The sequence below is a fragment of the Acomys minous genome (assembly GCF_964271855.1).
Source record: "Acomys minous genome assembly, chromosome: 2".
Classification (NCBI taxonomy): Eukaryota; Metazoa; Chordata; class Mammalia; order Rodentia; family Muridae; genus Acomys; species Acomys minous.
This window is the reverse complement of record NC_140484.1, coordinates 139330065-139349785: the sequence shown is the minus strand read 5'-3', so window position 1 is coordinate 139349785 and position 19721 is coordinate 139330065. Positions and strand designations below refer to the sequence as shown.

General features: G+C 46.5%; 1 protein-coding gene across 7 annotated transcripts in view; it reads left to right on the top strand.

Annotated features, from left to right (window-relative positions):
• Positions 1–19721, top strand: part of DENND2B (DENN domain containing 2B) — a 185560-nt gene that overhangs the window by 76369 nt on the left and 89470 nt on the right. For 3 of the 7 annotated variants that reach the window (XM_084772510.1, XM_084772509.1, XM_084772512.1), the window contains exon 2: positions 3809–3897. The exons of 2 other annotated variants lie outside the window; for them this stretch is intronic. Coding sequence is in view for 1 of the 5 variants with exons in the window: in XM_084772507.1 (XP_084628633.1) it covers positions 3933–3934 (2 nt within the window). In the remaining 4 variants the exon portion in view is untranslated. Of the gene's footprint in view, positions 1–3808; positions 3935–4169; positions 4670–19721 lie in introns of those variants that run through there. 2 more of the 7 variants (XM_084772507.1, XM_084772508.1) reach the window with 2 other exon arrangements.

Genomic DNA, 19721 nt, shown 5'->3' with positions numbered 1-19721 from the left:
AAGTTAAGTTAGTTACCAATGAGTAATGATACAATCTGTTGTGCTTCCACACTGGATCCCCCATAAAACCCCAGAGGACTGGGTGTTGAGAGGTGTAGTGGGGCCAAACATGTGACATTTGTAGAGGGAGCTTGGAAGCTCTGTGCTTTCCCCACACTTAGCCCTATGAATTTCTTTCATCTGCAATATTGTTTATAATAAACTAGTAGATCTAAGTAAGTTTTATGGGCCAACCTACTAATAGCAAATTCATTAAAGCTAAGGATATTGTTGTGGAAATTCTGACTTAGATTTACACATGCTTGGTCAAAAGTACAGATAAAACAATTTGAACCTAGAAATCGGTGTCTAAAGTGATGGGGATGCATTCTTGAGGATTGACTTAGCCTCATGGGTTTTTGGTGCAGAATCCGGGGAAACAGTGTCAGCATCACACAGGAGGGCACACATCTACTGTTAGGCTGATGATTTGCCTGATGTGTTTGGAGAAACCTCCACCCAGTTGGCAACAGAAGGCTGCTGTGTTGGTTGTTGTGTGACATGCACATGTCACATACACATGTGTATGTGTCTCATATACATGAGAAACTGAGTTTGATTTGTCACTATTTTCAGTGAGGGCAAGAGGTGAAGCTAGAATAATTAAGTTTCTGCAGTAATTAATGAGCAAGATAGGTAGCAATGGAAGTGGAGAAAGGGGGGCAGATATTAGATATATTTTTCAAGTAGAATTATTTGAAGTTGTTAAGTGGATTGCAGTGGGAAGGGGAAGGGAAGAGACTGGCGAAGTCTCCCAAGCTTCTGGCCCACGTATGTGCCCGCACTTGTGGTTCTTTCTTTTCCCCCTGTAGTGGTTAAGCCTGAAGCCTTCTACGTCTCTGTCAAGTGCTGTCTCATTGAGGTTTCTCCCAAGCACTTTATTTATTTAGTTATGTCTATCTTATTGAAAATGCTGCATTTATTCATGTGTGTGTATGGAGGGGGTATGCATATAAGTAAATGCATGCCCTGATGTACACATGGCGGTCAGAAGGTGACGTCAGAAGTCAGATGTTGGTCCCAGAGATTGAACTCAGATTATCAGGTTTAATGGGAAGTTCCTTTACGTGTTGAGCCATCTCACGGGCCCTTATCTTGTTTAATTTTATACTTTTTAAAGATGTCTCTTTTTGGGCGGTGGTGGCGCACGCCTTTAATCCCAGCACTCGGGAGGCAGAGGCAGGCGTATCGCTGTGAGTTCAAGGCCAGCCTGGTCTACAAAGTTAGATCAGGATAGGCAAGGCTACACAGAGAAACCTTGTCTCGAAAAACCAAAAAAAAAAAAAAAAAAAAAAAAAAAAAAAGATGTCTCTTTTTTTTAACGTAAAGATTTCTTTTTATTTTATACGTATTAGTGTTTTTCCTGTGTGCATGCTTGTGCAAAATGTGTGTGCCTGGTGCCAATGGAAGAGGGTATAGGGTCTCCTGGAACTCAAGTTATGAATAGTTAGTTGTAAGCCATCATGCGGATGCTGAGAGCTAAACCTGGATTCTCTGGAAAGGAACAAAATGTTCTTAACCACTGAACCATCTTTCCATCCCCGTAGCCCTTACTTTTTATTTTGAGACAAGATTTCATTGAATTGCCCAGACTGGCCTTGGATTTGCTCTGTGGTCCAGGCAGTTCTAGACATGGCGGTCCTCTGATCTCAGCCTCCTGAGTAGCTGGTATTACAAGCCTGACGGGCCCACCATGCCTGGCAGACAACACGGGTCTGTAAAACCTTCTCCCTTCAGAGAAAGCCAAACAGGCATGGTCTGGATCCAGTCCCGCAGAGGCAGCTGTCCTGACCTCACTTCTGTCCAGCTCTGGGAGCTCATGTATACAACAATATCACCCAAGCAAGGGTTCTGGTCTCTCCTCACTCAGTCCCTGACTGTCTCTTCTTCCCTCTGAGGACAAGGCACCAAAGAACCTCTGTCACTCCACTGTGCCACTAGGGGGAGCGTGGCCTGCATGTATATCTGGTCTTAGGGCTTTTAAGATTTGCATTACCTTCTTGGCTGACTCTGTTTCAAGCTTTGGTAGCCTGACTCACACTGTTTTAAAGTATGCCTGGTAGGGTCCCAATACATTAGGATTGGTATTACCATTATACCATGGATTTCATTTTATTGTAGAAAGCAGTGAACTTGCCTCAGCTGGGTTTGGAGACTAGGCAAATGTGTGCTCTTTGGGTTCAGAAAAAGGACAAGTAAGCGCTTGCTGTGTATAAGAGGAAAGAGAAGCTGAGATTTAGTGATACTGTCTTCTCTTGTAGGTTTGGGATGCTGGGGGTCATGACCACTAGCATCTGTAGTAGCCTGATGTTTCTTCTTGGGTTTTGTGACGTATTTCTTACACTTTACTTCAGCATATGTTTATGATTTAAACTCAAGTCAACCAAAATCTGGTTTTGAGGATTTTGTAGTATACCAAAGTCAAATCAAAATCACAAGGAATTCTGCAAGGGATGAGCCTCAGGATGCACATCAGGATGAGCCTCAGGATGCACATCAGGATGAGCCTCAGGATGCGCATCAGGATGAGCCTCAGGATGCACATCAGGATGAGCATCAGGACCCCCCTAGCATTATTTTGAGGAGCAACATTAGAAAATGTCTCCTCCTTGAGTTTCACTGTCTTCATCCTCATCAGCCTCCTTGCTTTCCCACATTCAATCCTCTTACCAATTCCAAATAATCGACTTGAAAAATGTATTTATTATCTGGTGGAGGAGGGGTGCCATCAATTTCGGGGGGGGGATCAGAGACATTCTTAGCTGAGTGCCTAATTTGAGGTATTTCTGGTGAATAACATCTTGACACTCCCCCACCCTGCACCTCACCCCTCCCCCACCCAAAGGGTGAAATATGGGTAGAAACTGGAAGGCCAGGAGGCAGGTGGCCAGCTGGTGACGAGGTCAGACACTGCCAAGGTCTTGTGATTCTGCTCCGGTGTTCTTGGCAACCGCTCTGTTTAATGTATGCTGGAGAGCTGAAAGGCTTGGGCACCGTTTTTGGATCTGTTATTTCCTGGTTCAGTACATGAGAGCAAGTAATTTAACTCTACTATAGATATTCTTTAAAATGTGTTAAATTAGTATAATAACACCAGTCCTAACTTTCAGACCTACTCTGTGGGCGTGATAACAAGTGAACCAGGATTTCGGTAACTATTTTAGGGAGATGTAAGGTAGTACTTGGCATTTTTCTCTCCAATTTGCAGCAGTTATTCTGCGTGCCATAGATGCTATCTGTCATTGAGTCTTTGGGCTAGAAGGGTGACAATTAGATTTGTTGTACCAGGACACCAAAAGAATCTCCATTTCCCCCTGGAAGCCTACACTTGTGGTTATCAGAAAATAAGCTGCTTTTTAAGATCATGCTTCAGTGTACTTTATAGCAAAATCTATAGGATTAGGAGACCCTTGGCTAATATCTACTCTCAGTTCTTTTCCTGACTAGTTATGTAGCTATGGAGAAGGTATCTGACCTCTCTGAGCCTCAGTGGTCCTATCTGTAAAATGGAAGCAACCCTATATCTGACCAGTATGTTTCAAACAGTTGAGAGGAGCAAAGAAAACAGTACATCTAAGAGAGTGTTAAGTAGTGTTCAAGCAAAAGTGTACATGAGGCTACTAAAAGGGCCTTCTGTGTCCTAGGTATGATGCTGACCGGTGTACAGCTCCTCGCTGGAGCCCTGTTTACATTGAGTGTGATGCCCTGGCTATGGCTATAGACTTGCCGGGGGTTCCTCCTGATCTAGTTTGTTTCTTCTCCATTGCAGGAAGACAGGAGACTGCTTAGGCTCTGGCACCAGTACCATGGGAGCCTGTACTGGTTAAAGCCATCTCCAGGACCTGAACAGGCAACAAGGTAACCCGAGAGACCAGTCCAGGCCAGCTTCTGGGATGTGAGTGGTGTTTCCGCCCCAATTGCTGCTGGAAAATCCCAAGCGAACAAACAAGTCGAGGCAACATGCATCAGGGTCCCTCCTCACTCGGCTACTGCTGTAGGACCCAGAGGAAGAGCTTGCTTCCCCCCCCCACCCCCCTCAGCCTTCAGCTAGCTCCCTCCCCCTTGGCAGGGATTCTTCCAAGTTATAAAAACTGAGACAGTAGAGGGGAGGGAAACAAGTCCATTCACTGTCTGCACCCTTCACCCCCCCTGGGTTGTTGCAGCAAGTTCCCAGGAACAGCCCTGGGCTCCTGGTTGACTGGAAGGGAGGTAGGAGGAGTGGAATGCATGTATAAACTAAGCCGATCAAAAGACAGTGCTGTTTTAAGGCCATCTAGAACTCAGAGAATGTGGGTAAGAGCGCGCACGCATTTGCGTGCGCGTGCTAGCTCGGTCCCGGTCCCAGGGCTTGGGGTTGAGGGAGAGTGCCTAGTTGTGTGAGAGCAAGCCTGTGTGCAGCCTGGGAGCACAGGGTCTCCATGACAACCAGCCTGGCTGGCTAGCTGCGCTAGCTCTGCTCACTTGGCTGGAAGGAGTGTCTTGAAAGGTCAGAGGAAGGAGCTGTGGGAAGTTCGCAGCAGGTACTGGAGCTTAAGCCAGTGGGTCTGGGGGCCCTGGGCTCCCCAAGCGACTGCCGCTGAGCCAGCCTCTGTGGAGAATGGAGGGGGCAAGAAATCGCCCGGACTACCAGGTAAGGGCGCCTCTGAGCCGCTTGTTTTGCGTCCTAGGCTGTTTGTGGCAGGCCAGTGTCTGTGCTTTTCAGTCAGGGTTTGGGGTCGAGAGTGATGTCACCATCCAACAGTTGGATTCTATTAGCTCCGGGAGGAGACGGAAACAGCCAGTTTTCTTGACTTTGCAAATCTAGCTAATCTCACTCTGGCTGAACCGTAGATGTTTAGGCTTTACTCTGCATTTACTTAGCACAAAGCCGCCGGATATTTTCACAGGAAGGCTCTTCTATAGGAAACTGAGTTCTCATCGCTCGCTCTGCTGTAGTTCTCTCTTGGAACTTTTTGAGCAGCTTGGTTGGTTCTACCTAGTGGTGTCCTCTTCTCTCCATGCTGCTGTGCTTGGCCTGTAACAACAGTCCGACCAGCTAATGAAGCTCAGCGAGGCACCTGCCCCGAGTTCCAGGTTCCTCTGGAGCGTTAAGAGAACCGAGGGACTGTCACAGTGCTATCTGAGCTGTGGCCTTTTCGCTCTTTATGAAGTAGCTTTAGAAATAGAAATGCCTCCTTCCTACTAGTAGTGTTCATCGCTGGTTTCCTTGAGTCGTGGAAGGGACTTTCTTGGGCTTTAGGGACCTGCAAAGCTCTGTCTTATCCAGATGTTGCAAGGGCTGTCTTAGTGGTAGGAGCTAGGAACATGAGGGGCTGCGTGTGTGTTGGTCATCCCTTTTCCTTCATCTTTTAACCAAATCCCAGAGCACACGGTGTCTACATCATGCGCGCCTTATCCTAAACTTCAGAAAAAGCTTGTTCTGCCCTGTAGGCGAGGAGAGGAGTGCTATGTGTGAACTCAGTGCAGCCTACAAAAGGAAACCCTCTCAGAAGAGTAGTTTTATAGATGATGAAGCAGTCAGGTCATTCGTAATGTTTAGGGGAGGATGAGAGCCCTGGAACTCTCTTTGCAGGGACCCCCTCTCTCCAGGAGGCTACTTCTACACCAGCCTGGCCTTGGGGAATTTTATGGGAGCTTTGGGTTTCTCAGTGGGGCCAGGGAACAGCTGTTGTTCCTGGCTCTTTGGTTTTTCCTTCTTGAACTTTCTGAACAGTGTGCCTTTTGTGTCCTAGCAAACAATAAGGGGACCTTCTGATTAACTTCGGGTCAGCTTGCCAGGACAAGCGCTGGCTCTACCCCTGGTTCTGGCAGCCTGAGTATGTGCTATATGCACCAGCGTTGGGGCGCGAGGGCCTGCCAGTATGAACTGCACGGCCTTTGGACCTCAGAGGAGCTACTTTCAAAGTTAATTCCTCCTCCTCCAACAGTCTAGGGATTCTTTGCTTGGGGCAATATGGCCTGTGGGTTGGGATTGAAGATAGAGTTGTGAGGAGGAAATGTCTGAGTCCAGGGGCGCTCTCTGTGAGGTGCCGCTGCTTGCTGGGAAGTCCCTTGACGGATAGAAGCTTCAGGTTATTAGCTGTGAGATGGAAAGAATGATAATAGTTATTATCTTAGTCCTGCTGAAAGGAAGCAAGTGGGGGTGGTTCCCATGAAAGCAGTTGTAAACAAATCTATATAATGTGATATGATAGAGGAGGAAGCCTAAGGAATGGCCTGACTCTTCTGGAAAGTCACTTTGCTTCTTTCTTCTGGTTCCCTCATTTATAAAGCATCCTCTACTCAGATACATTTACAAATCAAAATGAGATAAACCTCGCAAGTCTTCTTTGAGATGTGTAAAGAAACAAATAGTGCGAGCTGGCAGTGGTGGCGCCCGCCTTTAATCCCACACTTGGGAGGCGGAGGCAGGAGGATCGCTGTGAGTTCGAGGCCAGCATGGTCTACAAAGTGAGTCCAGGACAGCCAGGGCTACACAGAGAAACCCTGTCTCAAACCTCCCCCCCCCAAAGAAACAAACGGTGCTTTCTTTGGCTTGGGAAATCAGATAGGATGATATTCGCTGTAGACATTGCACCTCATCAGTGATCCTTCGAAGACACTTTAGAGACGAAGCATCCTGTAGGTTACGCAGCTCGCGTTTCAGTGTAGAGGAGTCTCAAGAGATCTTTTTCTTTTCCAATATTCACAGCTCTATGCACTGGTGGCATCACATGTTTTAATGCCTGTAAGACTGGCCCTGGTTCTTCTGGGCTCCTCTGGGGAAATTGTCTTGAGTGGGCAGAGGGGGCCGTCTCCTCCCTTCTCAGTTTGAAAGGTCGCCGAAAACTAATAGGAAGTGTTAGTGCCCTGGAAGCCTCTTAGCCAGGCAGCTTTTGGAAGAACTTGTAAGGGGGAAACCTAAAAGAAAACAAGGAAGTGGGAATTCCAGGGGCAGATACTTGATATGGCCTGGAATTGTGCCAAGGAATGGAGTGGTAGCAGGGGAGGGAGAAACTCAAAGCCTAGGTCTGTTTTCTGTCCTCAGTGAAGCTATAGGGTGTATGACATGCTAGGGTACCCCACCCACAACCTCCCAGGACAGGGGAAGACCTGCCAGCCACGGGACCTAGAGTGGCATCTGGAGAGAACAGGCTCTCTCTCTCTCTCTCTCTCTCTCTCTCTCTCTCTCTCTCTCTCTCTCTCTCTCTGTCTCTGTCTCTCTCTCTGTCTGTCTCTCTTTCTCTTTTCCCTTCTTTCCTCCCTTGCCCCCTCCCTCTGTCGCTCCCACCCTTCATCCCTCCCTCCCTTCCTTGAATCAAACAATGCAGCTCTCCTAGGTGATTTCACGTCACTGCAGCCAGTCAGGCCTGAAGGAGAGTTGTGAACAGTTTAGATTGGACACATCACGGCGGCCTCTCAGGCCTGAAGAAGCTGTGCAGACCTTGGGTTGTACTGCAGCTGTTCCTTTCTCCCCAGCCCTTCAGCTTCCCAGAGCTGAGTCACAAGTTGGATCCCTCTATGTTCCTTAAGGATTAAAAAGTAACATTCCTGTCCTCACTCCCTCTCTCTCCCTTCCTGTACACGTTCCCTCTGGGCTCCTAATCTCTAAAAAGAATAATCAGTCACCCAAGGAAGTTGAAACTTGGAAATCTGTGGAGAACAAGGCCAAGGACATCTTTAGTTCTGCTGGCCTGTCCCTCTCCCTTGTCCTGGGAGAACAGCTTTGAGGAGGAATCAGCTTCCAAGTATCATGGCCTCACTGGTGACCTGCGACTAGGTGAGGGGTGCCCTGTCTTCCACTGCATCTGATACTGAGAACCACTTTGGGCAGGTGGAGGGAGGTGGGCCTAAGAACCTGTGCTTCTGGAAATGGGTTATTGTCTGTCGTCATCCTAGCAACTCTAGATTTCCACTGTTGGGTCCAAGAGAGTTTGCTAAGGCAGCCAAGCAAAGGCAGCATACTTCTGAGGCCCCCGGAGGCCAGGCCAGCCCCTTAAAGCCTGCCTCAGCTCTCTTCCGTGCCTCAGTGTTGACTTGGGGGCTGGGGGAGGAAGCTGCAGATAATTGAGTTCTTTGAGTTAGAGGGACCATGGCTCAGAGGGCACGAAGGGGGAAAAAAAAAAAACAAACCCAAAATACTGGCCATCTGGCATAATACAATAGGCAGATTTCTCTTCAAAGCCTGTGGGAAAACTTGCATTAATGTGACTTTCTGTTAAAGGAAGGGAGAGAGGGGAATCTCTCTCTGCTAGAGGGGAGGCACAGTGACCCTCTGTTTGAGTAAGTAGTTGTGTCTGTCTTAGGGGAGTATGTTGTCATTCTAATGCTGGAGTCTGTTTTTAGCCTGGGGTCCTAGAAAATGTCTGTGGTTTGTTTATTTGTTTTTGAGAGGAGAGGGAGGTGTTCAGTGAGTCTAGATTCCTTTATTGAAGAGTTTCTCCAATGTTCCCTCCGCAGCTCCATCCTTTTTCCGCTCTGACATAATGAATACACTGTTGTGGGGTCTGTTGGAATGATTACAGTGGCTGAATATTTGAGCTTCTCTGAGACTGTCTCTGTAAAAGGGCGAATTACATGCCATTAGGTATGAAGCTGCTTCAGCCAAGATGCACCTGTTTCTGTGGGCTTGTTTTGAAACCATTTCAGTTTCTTCTCCTGTCAGGCCTGCTGTGGTTGAAGGTTTGTCTGTGAATTAAAGATTGTCTGTGGGAATCAACGCAGTGTGTGAGGGCTATATGAATATGAAAATGGGAGATTAAACTGGGGGTTATGGGAGAAAGTTCTAGAAGCAACAGGAGAGAAAATCTGGATAAGGGGGCTGAGAAGAAAGTTCTCAGCGGTGAGTTAAGAGAAAGGGAGCTAAGCAAAGGCAACACATTTCTGAGGCCAGAGGAGGCAAGGCAGCATCCCCTTAGAGCCACCAGGAGGCCTTAATATGCATGTTACGCTATGTAAATATATGATATGTGACATATAACTGTGTGTCTGTGTGTGTGTGTTGCTCAGCATGTGGTTCTGTCTTAAAGCAGCTCTGGTGGAATCTTTCCTGCTTGTTATGCAGGAATAATTTTTCTAGAACTGTTTACTGCCTCTTTCTTTCTACTGGCCAGCCCAGGCAGAGGCCCTGAGGTTTTCCTTGATTTCCTCTGGAGTCCATATATAGTCAGAAGGCTAGCCTGCCTTCCACACGTCCTAGCAAGCACCTGACTTCAGGGTCTTGTTCACTTGCTCCTGCGCTCAGAGGTGTCTGGTGCCTGATGGCGCATCTTCTTGCTTGGGTTACCCACTAAGTCAGGGAGCACAGATGTGGGACAGAGCTGGGGACGATCCAAAATGGTGTGAGTTGTGGGACTTACGTTGATGCTTATGTTGTATTGTCCTGATTTCCTCCCCATGGCATCTCTTCCTACAATGGGAGCTTCTGCTAGTGTGATGGAGGGAGAAGCACTAGCCTGAAGTTGCGGCTTTGGAACCATCTGGAACTCACAGGCTGGAGAAAGGGAAGAGGGTGCTTCTCTTGGGTCCGAGCCAAGGAGAGGGCAGCAGACAAGAGGAAGCCTGGCTTCCCCACCTCTTATGAAGCTTCTTTACAATTATTGAGTGGTAAGGCGGGGGTATAGGAAAAGGAACATTGGGGAAAAAATACCAAGAAGTCAGCCATTTTAGACTCCTAGATTTATTGAAGGAACTAAATTTTTGTGTACTTACCTGTGTCTTGCAACACAGCCTACCTCATGACGTTCTGACATTTGTTGTTACTTTTGCTTGTTTGTTTGAGTCATAGTGTCTTGTAGTCTGGGTTGGCCTTGAACTCACTATGTAGCCAAAGTTAACCTTGATTTTGTGATCTTCCTGCATTTACATCCAGAGTGCTAGAATTACAGGCGTACACCGCCGTGACTGGTTTTATTTGGTGCTAGGGATCAAACTCAGGGCTTCATGCATTGCAGTTAGGCAAGCACTCTGTAAACTGAGCCATATCTCAAGTCATGCGTGTGTGTGTGTGTGTGTGTGTGTGTGTGCGTGCGCGCGCATGTGCGCGCGCATATACATTCTATGTGAAGGCCAGAGAAAGAGATTTGGGTGTCTTGCTTTATCACTCTGCCTTATTCCAGGCCCTTTCTTTGAATATCTCTCTCTCTCTCTCACACACACACACATACACACACACACACACACACACACATACACACACACACACACACACACACAAACACACATACACAAACACAAACACATTTGAGTACAGGTGCCCCCAGAAGTGAGAAGAGGGCATTGATTTTTCTCTGAGTTGTCTAATATGGGTTCTTGGAACCAAATTCAGGCCTTCTGCTGGAGCAGCAAGCCCTCTTAACTGTTGAGTCACCCTTCAGCCCCTGCCCTGTGCTCTTGTCACAAGGTAATCCCTGCACTCAGGAGGCAGAGGCAGGAAGCTCTCTGAGAGTTCAAGGCCAGCCTGGTCTACAAAATGAGGCCAGGACAGCCAAGGCTGCACAGAGAAAAACCCTGTCTCCGGGAGGGGGGAAAAAGATTTACATTTCTGGCATCACACATGCTGCCAATAAATGTCAGCTGTAACCTCTCCTTACGATCATTTGTGCTGACACACGGCAGGAGAATGCACTGGCCAGGTAGTTGGCATCTCTGAGTTTTAGTTTTGGCCCTGTCTGGCTGGTGCCTCTCAGTTTCCTCTTCTAGAAAACAGAAGAGATGGATTAAGAGTTCTCACTGACATTTTGACTTGTCACTTGCCAATGCTGACTTCCCAGTTAAGTTCTCTGAAGTTCTCTGGAATTAAGTATACATTTTATTTCTCCAAATGGCCAACCTATGTATAGTTTGTACTTTTAAAGTATTGGAATAACTTTTAAGGCCATCAACTAGATTTTTGGAAACATTTTTACTTAGTTCCCAAAACTTGGAGATGAGAACTTGTTCTAAGGTGCAAAAGGTGCGTTGTTGCTGGCAGCAACTACAGGAGTAGGCTGGGAGCCTAACAGTTAGTCAGAAAGGCGGAGTTCACTTGGTGCTGCTGGTAATGTTTTCATTAGTAGGTGTTTAGGGCACTGACTTTTGATTTGCTCTGAAGATTGAATAAATGCTGCCATCTCTTCTGGAAAAAGGAGAAGCTGCAGGATAGTCTGAAGGACTGTCTGATCAGTTGGTGCAGGATAGACTGAAGGACTGTCTGACCAGTTGGTGCAGGATAGACCGAAGGACTGTCTGACTAGTTGGTGCAGGATAGACCGAAGGGCTGTCTGACCAGTTGGTGCAGGTTAGACCGAAGGACTGTCTGACCAGTTGGTGCAGGTTAGACCGAAGGACTGTCTGACCAGTTGGTGCAGGATAGACCGAAGGGCTGTCTGACCAGTTGGTGCAGGATAGACCGAAGAACTGTCTGACCAGTTGGTGCAGGTTAGACCGAAGGACTGTCTGACCAGTTGGTGGCAAAGATAAAGCATGATAGAGAAAGAGCTACACAACCAGAATGGCGTTTGGAACCTGGACTCCATTCAGACTGAATTCCAAGCAGCTGGTGATTCAGCTACACATGTGGCTCTTACTGCCGCCTGTGCTGCCAGCTTGCCCACAGCCCTTCTACACTCTCTGAGTGTTGTGGTGAAGCCTACATATAAAGGCGGAGCTAGTACTTCCTACCTTGTTGCTGAACAAAATGTTTGCTATTTTCATTCATTTCTATTCATTATTTCTCCCTTGCAAACCAAGCAGTTTTTGTGGCTAATCTGTGGCATTTGTGATAGCCCTTCCTTTACATCATAGGCAGTTTTAAGAGTCCTCTGATGAACAACAGATCAGAACTCTTGTACTTTGCTTTGTCTGGTATGGTGGTGTAAGCCTTTCGTCCCATCACTAGGGAGACATAAGCAGGCAGACCTCGTGAGTTTGGGACCAGCCTTATCTATATGGCATATACCAAGCCAGCCAGGGCTACACAGTGAGACCCTGTCTTAAGAAAAGAGAAATATATAAACCAAAGCAGGGTATGGTGGGTGATGGGGCATGTAATCTCAATACTTGGGAGGCTGAAGTAGGGGTTTGAAGCTAGCCTGCCTATATGGTAAGACCCTTTTTCAAATCAAACCAGCCAGACAAACAAATTAGTCAGAGTGGGAATCGGGCCAAAACAAAGACTTATCTGGGCTGAGCGGATCCTCTGTGAGGGCTAGCATATGTGTGACACTGCAGTGGGGACATGGCACAGCCTGAGATGAAGGAGTGGGCTAGGAAGTGGGAGGGTTGATGGGAGCCAGAAGGGGGTGGAGACAAAGCCAGTGAGATCTAGGCATCTGGGCAAGTGCCTGTAACTGAGACAGTGAGTGGCCTCAGGACAAGTCCTGACACTTTTCCTTCCCAAGAAACTTCTCGATTCCATCCCCAGGTGCCACTTGTCCAGCACTGACCACTCCCAGAGGAGTAGGAGATCTGGGTAGGGAGGTTCTAATCTATGTCTAAAAAAAAAAAAAGTAGCCCCTTATCTATAGTGTAATTATAAAGAGATTTCCAGCTGTAAGAAACAGGACCGTTTGCTGCCAAATCTAGCAGTATGTTTTAAGTCCCTCAAATCTCCTTTGAGTGCTACCAAAGCTCTCAGCTTTGTTGTTATCTCCTGCTGAAATAACTCCTGGAAGGGTCATCTCAACAGTGCCAATTTATGGGTCTGCTGATCTCAGGCAGAATCGGGTATCCTAGGGGTGGTGCCTCACAGATGCTCTCTTTCAGTAAGACTGCTTACAATTTAAGGTGGTGTTTTTTTATCCCCCTCCTCTCGTAGGCCAGACTTTGCAGAGTAGGGCCAAATACTCTGCAGTCACTTCTGAAGGCTCTCAGAGGCGAGGCTCAGTGCCTGGGAGCCCGTTGTATCCTCAGGGCCTCAGCTTCTGATACTCACCAAGACTGTGCCCCCTACTCCTTGCTGGCAGAAAGGTTCAAATTTAACACCAGGCTCCTTAGGACCCGCTCCATTTGGTTTTCTAGCTACTCCTGACTTACCTTCTTCTGCTGAAATAATTAAAAGATGAAGCCCCTGGGGTGTTGGAGCCACACATGGGACTCGTTCTCAATGGTTTGGGGACAAGTAGGTCAGAGCCATGTGCATACAGATTTTGATATTTGAGAAAAATGAACACAGAGAAGGGAAATTCAAGAATGTGAGTGACTCTGGCGGCTGTAGAGAAGTGGATACACGAGAGTGACAGGGAAGTACTTAGAATAGTTGACATGATGTGGCGGTGGCTGTGACCTTGGTTTCCAGCGTTGGCTTGACTAGCTCAGCTGCTGTGTTCCGAGCGTTGAATTTTAGGTAGAAAGTGTAAAAGAGCCTCATTTTCTTTGCCTTTTTCCCATCCCGCCCCTTCCCTGCCTGTTATTTCTCCTATGGGTTCAGACCTAAGTGGACTGGGCAATGTTGTCCCCTCCAAGTATGAGCACTCATTGCTGCCCAGGGCTGTTACTGCCCAGCTGTTAGTTAGTCTTACAGTTCCTGGGAGAGCCAGCTGTGATCATAGCGGGGAAGAAGGGTTTGCTTAATTCTGAATTAGTGCCAAAGTGGGTAGGGATCGGGTTACCAAAAAAAAAAAAAAAAAAACCTGGAAATTTTTGCTGTATTTAACTCTCATTTGTAAGTTTTTCTCCTTTCCCCCGACCCCAACCCTTTATCTCATAACCCACAACTGTCGGGCAAATCTTGGTGCGTTTTCAACAGCAGTGCTGGCTAGACTTGTTCTCATGTGCAAGACTTACGGCTAGAAGTCGGTGTGACTCCCTGGAAGAAGTTTAAGGCAGAAAACCCTGGGGACTAGAGTTCTCAGAAACCTCCTGGACTTTAATCCCAGCACTCAGGAGGCAGAGGCAGGTGGATCACTGTGAGTTCAAGGCCAGCCTGGTCTACAGAGTGAGTTCCAGGACAGCCAAAAATACACAGAGAAATCCGGTCTCGGAAAGAAAAAAGAAAGAGAAGAAGAAGGAGGAGGAGGAGGAGGAGGGGGAGGAGGAGGAGGAGGAGGAGGGGGAGGAGGAGGAGGGGGAGGAGGAGGAGGAGGAGGGGGAGGAGGAGGAGGAGGAGGAGGAACAACAACGTTCTGAGCCCTCAGCAGCATTTAATGTTTTCAGCAGGGGGCTGTAGTGACTTTATTTGTTGCTGCTTCCCAAGGCTTGATCTTTAGCCTTTTATCATGTCATGCCCATCTCTTCCTCAGGGGCCAGCCTCTCCTGTTCACAGAGAAAAGAGGGCAGCTGTGCCTCTGCCTCACATTTCAGAAATGGAATTTATTTGTTTGTTTGCTTGTTTATCTAATGAGTATTTACTTGACACAAGGTGTTAATCTATAGCTAAGGCTGGCCTGGAATTCTCTTGTCTGAGTCTCCCCAGTGCTGGGACTGTAGGTATGTGCCACCACATTTGATTCATTTAATAGCTGTTTAAGTGTGTGTGTGTGTGTGTGTGTGTGTGTGTGTGTGTGTGTGTGTGTGTGTTGCGTGCGCAGGAGAGAGACAGAGACAGAGAGACAGATACACGGGGGTGGGGTGGGGGCCAGGCAAGGCAGCATCTTCTGTTTGCCCCTGCATATGCTAGGCTAAATGGGCCAGAATCTTGTGGAATTCTCCTGTTTCCACCTCCGGTCTTGATATAAGGAACAGTTGGATTACAGGTGCGTACTACCACGTCTGACTTTTTTTACACAGTTTCTGGGCATTTGAATTCATACTTGTATGGTACGTGTTTTACCGACTAAATCCCCCTTTCCAGCCTTAATAAATATTTACTGAGTATCCATTTTGTTCAGACTACTACTCTACTATATGTTAGGGATGTAAACATAAGAGATAGCAAAGTCTTTTTCATGGAACTTATTGTAGAGAGGGTTGAGTAAAGAAGTAAACAGACCAATACATGATCCGATAAAGGTAGCGATGCTACAAAGGAGAGAGTGGGGATGTGAGGGATGGGCTGGAGAGGTTAGAAAAGACCTCTCACAGAATGATGTCCAAGCTGTGCTCTCCAAGCTCAGGAGAAGCCGGGACTATGCAGACTTGGGGAAGTGCCTTCCTGAGGTGGGAAACAGAGAAGACAAAGCCCGGAGGTGGAGAGACCTTGATGTGCCCAGTAAACACGGTCGGAGTTCAGGAGCAAGTGATTCAGACTGTAAGATGGTAGTTGAGGCCAGTTGAGATTAAGCTTAATTGCCGTTGTCAGGGCCTTGAAAACTCAATGAGAGGGACACATTCTAGGTCCGTCACCTGCTTTGGAGTGAGGTGTAGCAATTTGACAGAGATGGCTGGCTGAGAGCAGCATGAAATCTGAAGAAGAGGAAGAGTCAAGAGAAGAGTGATGACGGCAGAAGTGGTCTGGAGTAGAGATGGCACACAGGCTCAGTTAGCAGGAGTAGAGTGGACACATTCTGGGACCAGCAGATTTTAGGTTTGTGTTATTTCATTAGGAGACGTGTTACTATACCAGGCACTTTTATTTGCAATTTTATTCAACATTTTAGTAAACCCTCGTGATAATATTTGAGTGAGTTTGTTGATATCCTGCTGTCTTCAGGAACTCGGAGCCACCACCTTGCTTAAACTCTGGATCTAAGGCCATGTAAACCGAAGCATGTGCTCTCTCCACGCCCTGTTCTGATTGCCATGCCAAAAATGTGGTTCCTCTCAGTTACCTGAAACATCAACGAATGCCCTGCTCAGAGTTGTTTCATTTTGTTGATGACTATGATCTCTTGATCTCCTTTCAATCCATTGAGAACTAGAATAAGTTTTGGATGTTTATGGAGCTCAATAGAGTATTTTCAACTCTCTCTGAAATGATTACATCTCAACTACCAAGACTATCAATTAGAATAAAAAATGGGGCAGGAGGTCGGGATGTGTGGCAAGACTGGAACACAAATAACCTCCTGAGTTACCTTCTCCACCCTCCATTTTTAAAAATATTTAAATTTTTAGTGGGTTGTGGTGGTACACGCCTTTAATCTCAGCACTTGGGAGGCAAAGGCAGGTGGATCTGTGTGAGTTTGAGGCCAGCCTGGTCTACAAAGCAAGTTCCAGGACAGCCAGGGGTCTGTTACACAGAGAAATCCTGTTTCAAGAACCAAACCAAAACAAAATATTGGGGGCAGCGGGTATGTACATCTGAGTGTAGGTGCCAGTGGAGACCAGAAGAGGGCGTCAGATTCCCTGGAGCTGGAGTTGACAGTTGTCAGTTTAGGTTGTGGGAACAGAAGTTGAATCTTCTGCAAGAGTAGTATACACTTTTATCCATCAGCCTATCTCTCCTGACCACCTGTCTACCCTCCCTTGCTCCTTTCTCGGTCTCATACTTGCTGTTTAGCTGATGATGACCTTGAACGTCTATCTGCTCTTGCTTCTTCTAGAGTCCTGGGAGTACAGGCATACACCACCATACCCAACTTATGAGTTCTGCCATATGGCTCCCTCACATTATTTCTGTTATGACTTTTTGAGTTTTATAGTAAAAAGATGCAATTTGTTTTTTTGGAAAAAATAATCAGTAAACTAGTAGTTGCAATAAATAAACGTTTATTTTGTAGTTTACAGGTATCTTCAGGAAATGTTTAAGAGAGTAATCTATCAGTTCACAACTTTGATTTCTTAGAAATTAAACTACAAATTGACTACATTCAATTTGTAGGTACTGAACCTGCCTGACTTGAGGTGCAGGGTTCAGACATGAAGGTGTGTGGGGTGCTTGTGAGCCCTTACTCCATGGAGTTCATGTGATCCATGTTCCTCCTAGCTGGCAATGCTGGAATGGAACAGTGTGTGTGGGGCAGATCAGGGTGAGAGTGAGTTTCAGGTAAGCATAGGTTTCTGAGACCCAGAGGAGTTTCTTTTCTGAACCATGAGCTCTACCTTCCCGCGTCCCATCCCTATCTGATGCTCTTGCTTCTAGTGGGCAGATACGTGGCTTGTGTCGGACACCAGTTCACTGGACAAAACTTTAATACTTATCTGCCTTTAGCAGAGCTGTACAGATGAGTTCTGGGATGAGGCTGGGAAGATGGGCTTTGGTGAGAACCTGAAAAGCTGGACCAGCAGGAGCCAGGGAGTCACTGCTCGAAAGCAGCAAAGAGCATCACTGGAATCAGTGTGTGGAACAGCGGCCTGTGAGGCCATGTAGAAGACACAACTGAAGGGACAGGAATCTCGCCCATCTAACTGAGTGTGTTACCATGGATAGGCAATCTTCCTGTCCTTCAAAATTGACTTAGAGTGGTAGAAAGTCAAGAAGTCCGGGGGCAGAGTCTGACCTCCCCTTGCAGAGCTTTTAGGAGCCCGAGATTGGTGCTTTTGAGACTCGAACATACACCAAACTCACCCAGAGAACTCATTTCAAGTTCAGTAAGGACAAAGTAGGGATGAGAGCTTGTGTTTTTGGCAAGTTTATAGATATGCCTGCCGTAGTTGGTGGCGATGTGTGCGGTAATGTATGCGGTGATGTGGTGTGTGGTTGGATGGTGTGGGATGATGGTGATGTATGTGGTAGCGATGTGTGCAGTGGTGTATGTGGTTGTGGTGGTGGTCTATGTTGTGGTATGTGGTCATGGTGGTGGTGGTGTGTGTGGTGGGGTGGTGATGTGTGGTGGTCTTGTGTATTGTATTGGTGTTGGTGGTGATGGTGGTTGTGGGGGTGTATGTGGTGGTGGTGCTGATATGTAGTGGTGGTGTGTATGGTATTGGTAGTTTAGTGTGTGGTGGTGATGTCATGCATGGTCATGCCGATGATGGTAGTGGCAGTTTTTGAACCTCACTCTGAGAAGCAGTGTTTAAGAGGTTTGTGGTTGAAATGCAGTAAGGCTTTGAGGCAGGATGCTAATTGGCTTACTCTCTTTGACTAACTTAGAATTTCATGGTTACAAGTATATCTTTCAGAAGTTCTTGGCTAGTTCACACTGTAATACCAACAGAGATGGGTAAAGGTCTGTGCCCTTCTACTCACTTTTCTCATGGTATCTAAATCACCTCCAGATGAGGCTTCAGGTGGTGTCCTTGTCTCTAAATTGCTGGTGTCTGATTTTTGGAACATGCCCATCCTGTGCCCTTTATTTCATTAGACCATCTCTGTCAGGAAAAGCGTCTTGCTTGCCCTTGAGCACAGCCCTCTGGTTGGCTGGGCTGGCTCAGGTGCTGCAAGCAGGCTGTGCGTGAGTGTGCTCTGTTTATTAGCCAAGTTTACACAGGGAGATTATCTCTTCAGCCCAGGAGTTGAATTTCAAGGGCAAAGTCCACAGTTGGCAGTTGAAAAATTGAGAACACCTGGGCAGAGAGAATTTCACATACCCAGTCCTTGGGGTGTTTCCACAGAGGTCAGATTTTTTACTTGGGAGAGTTTCTCTGAAGCAGCATGGCTCCGGGTGCCTTCACATTCATGTTCCAACACCAGAGGCTTCAGGTGAGACAAGGCATAAAGCCGCCCCCCTCTCTTTGCCATCTGTGTGTCCCAAAGCCTTCTCTGGTTGCTCTTCCATTCTCCAGTCCTCCCTTCCCTTCAATATATATATATAATTTGAAGACTTAAAGACAGGCTCTTGTTTTTTAGTGATTCTGTTTACATAGCATAACACCAGCAAATGGCATGACAAATTAATAGACAGAAACAATTTACTCTTCTGGAGTTTTCAGAGAGGTACAAACAGGACATTAACACTTGGTGTTGGATGTTTCTGGGGAAATAGTGCTGATGTTTGTACAGCTTTGTGATGTGATGTGATGCCACTGAATTGTACAATTAATGAGTAATTGAACATTTTGAATGATGTGTTTTACCACAAGAAAATCTTACCCTCTACTAAAAAATGTCTGTCTTATACTTTACCAGGAATGTTTTCCTATGTTAGTACATTCCTGCTGACAGCGGCGTTGTGCCTTCTCTGATGGACTCTCATCGTTTACCTGAGTACTTTACTAAGAATTGCCCTTTGGGTCGTTACCAGTGTCCCCTGTTCTAGACACTCCTGTGGAGAGCACTCATCTGTCTTTGCCCATGTGTTCTAATATTCATGTTCTCTTAGGCAAAATTCCTAGAAGGAAAGGTTTGCTGGTCAAAGGTATGCTTATTAAAAAAAGGCTAATAAATGTTTCCAAGCTGCTTTCCAAAGAAGCTTACCAGCTTGATTCTCACGAGTAGTTTAGGAAGACACCTGTTTCCACCACACCTTTGCCAATGTGGTATTAGCCAGTTTTCAGTCTTTGCCAATATGATGGGTAAAAAAAGTATTTCTCTTTTGAAAGTGACTTCTTTTTTTATTATGTGTATGTGCATGTGCATGTGAATGAAGTACCAGTGGGGTCCGGAAGAAGGCGCCAGAGCTCTTGGCTACCGAGCCATCTTTCTAACCTCTGAAAAGGGAACTTTTTTTGATGCTTTGTTTAGATTTCTGTCATTATTAGCACAACTGAGCACTTTTTATATTTACTGTCTCAGTTGCTTTTATTCTTCTGTGAATTTTATGCTTAGATATGTTGCTCACTTTTCTAGTTGGTTCCTTACAGATTTGTTATGAATTTACACACATATATCAGATCTGGGATATATATGTTGGTGGTATTTTTTCCTCCTTTCTACTGTTAAAGTGATTCTTTTCATAAAACTGGTAAACTCATAGTATCTATTTATGATGTACCGTAGCCATTAAAAACATTTTCGCAACACTTAA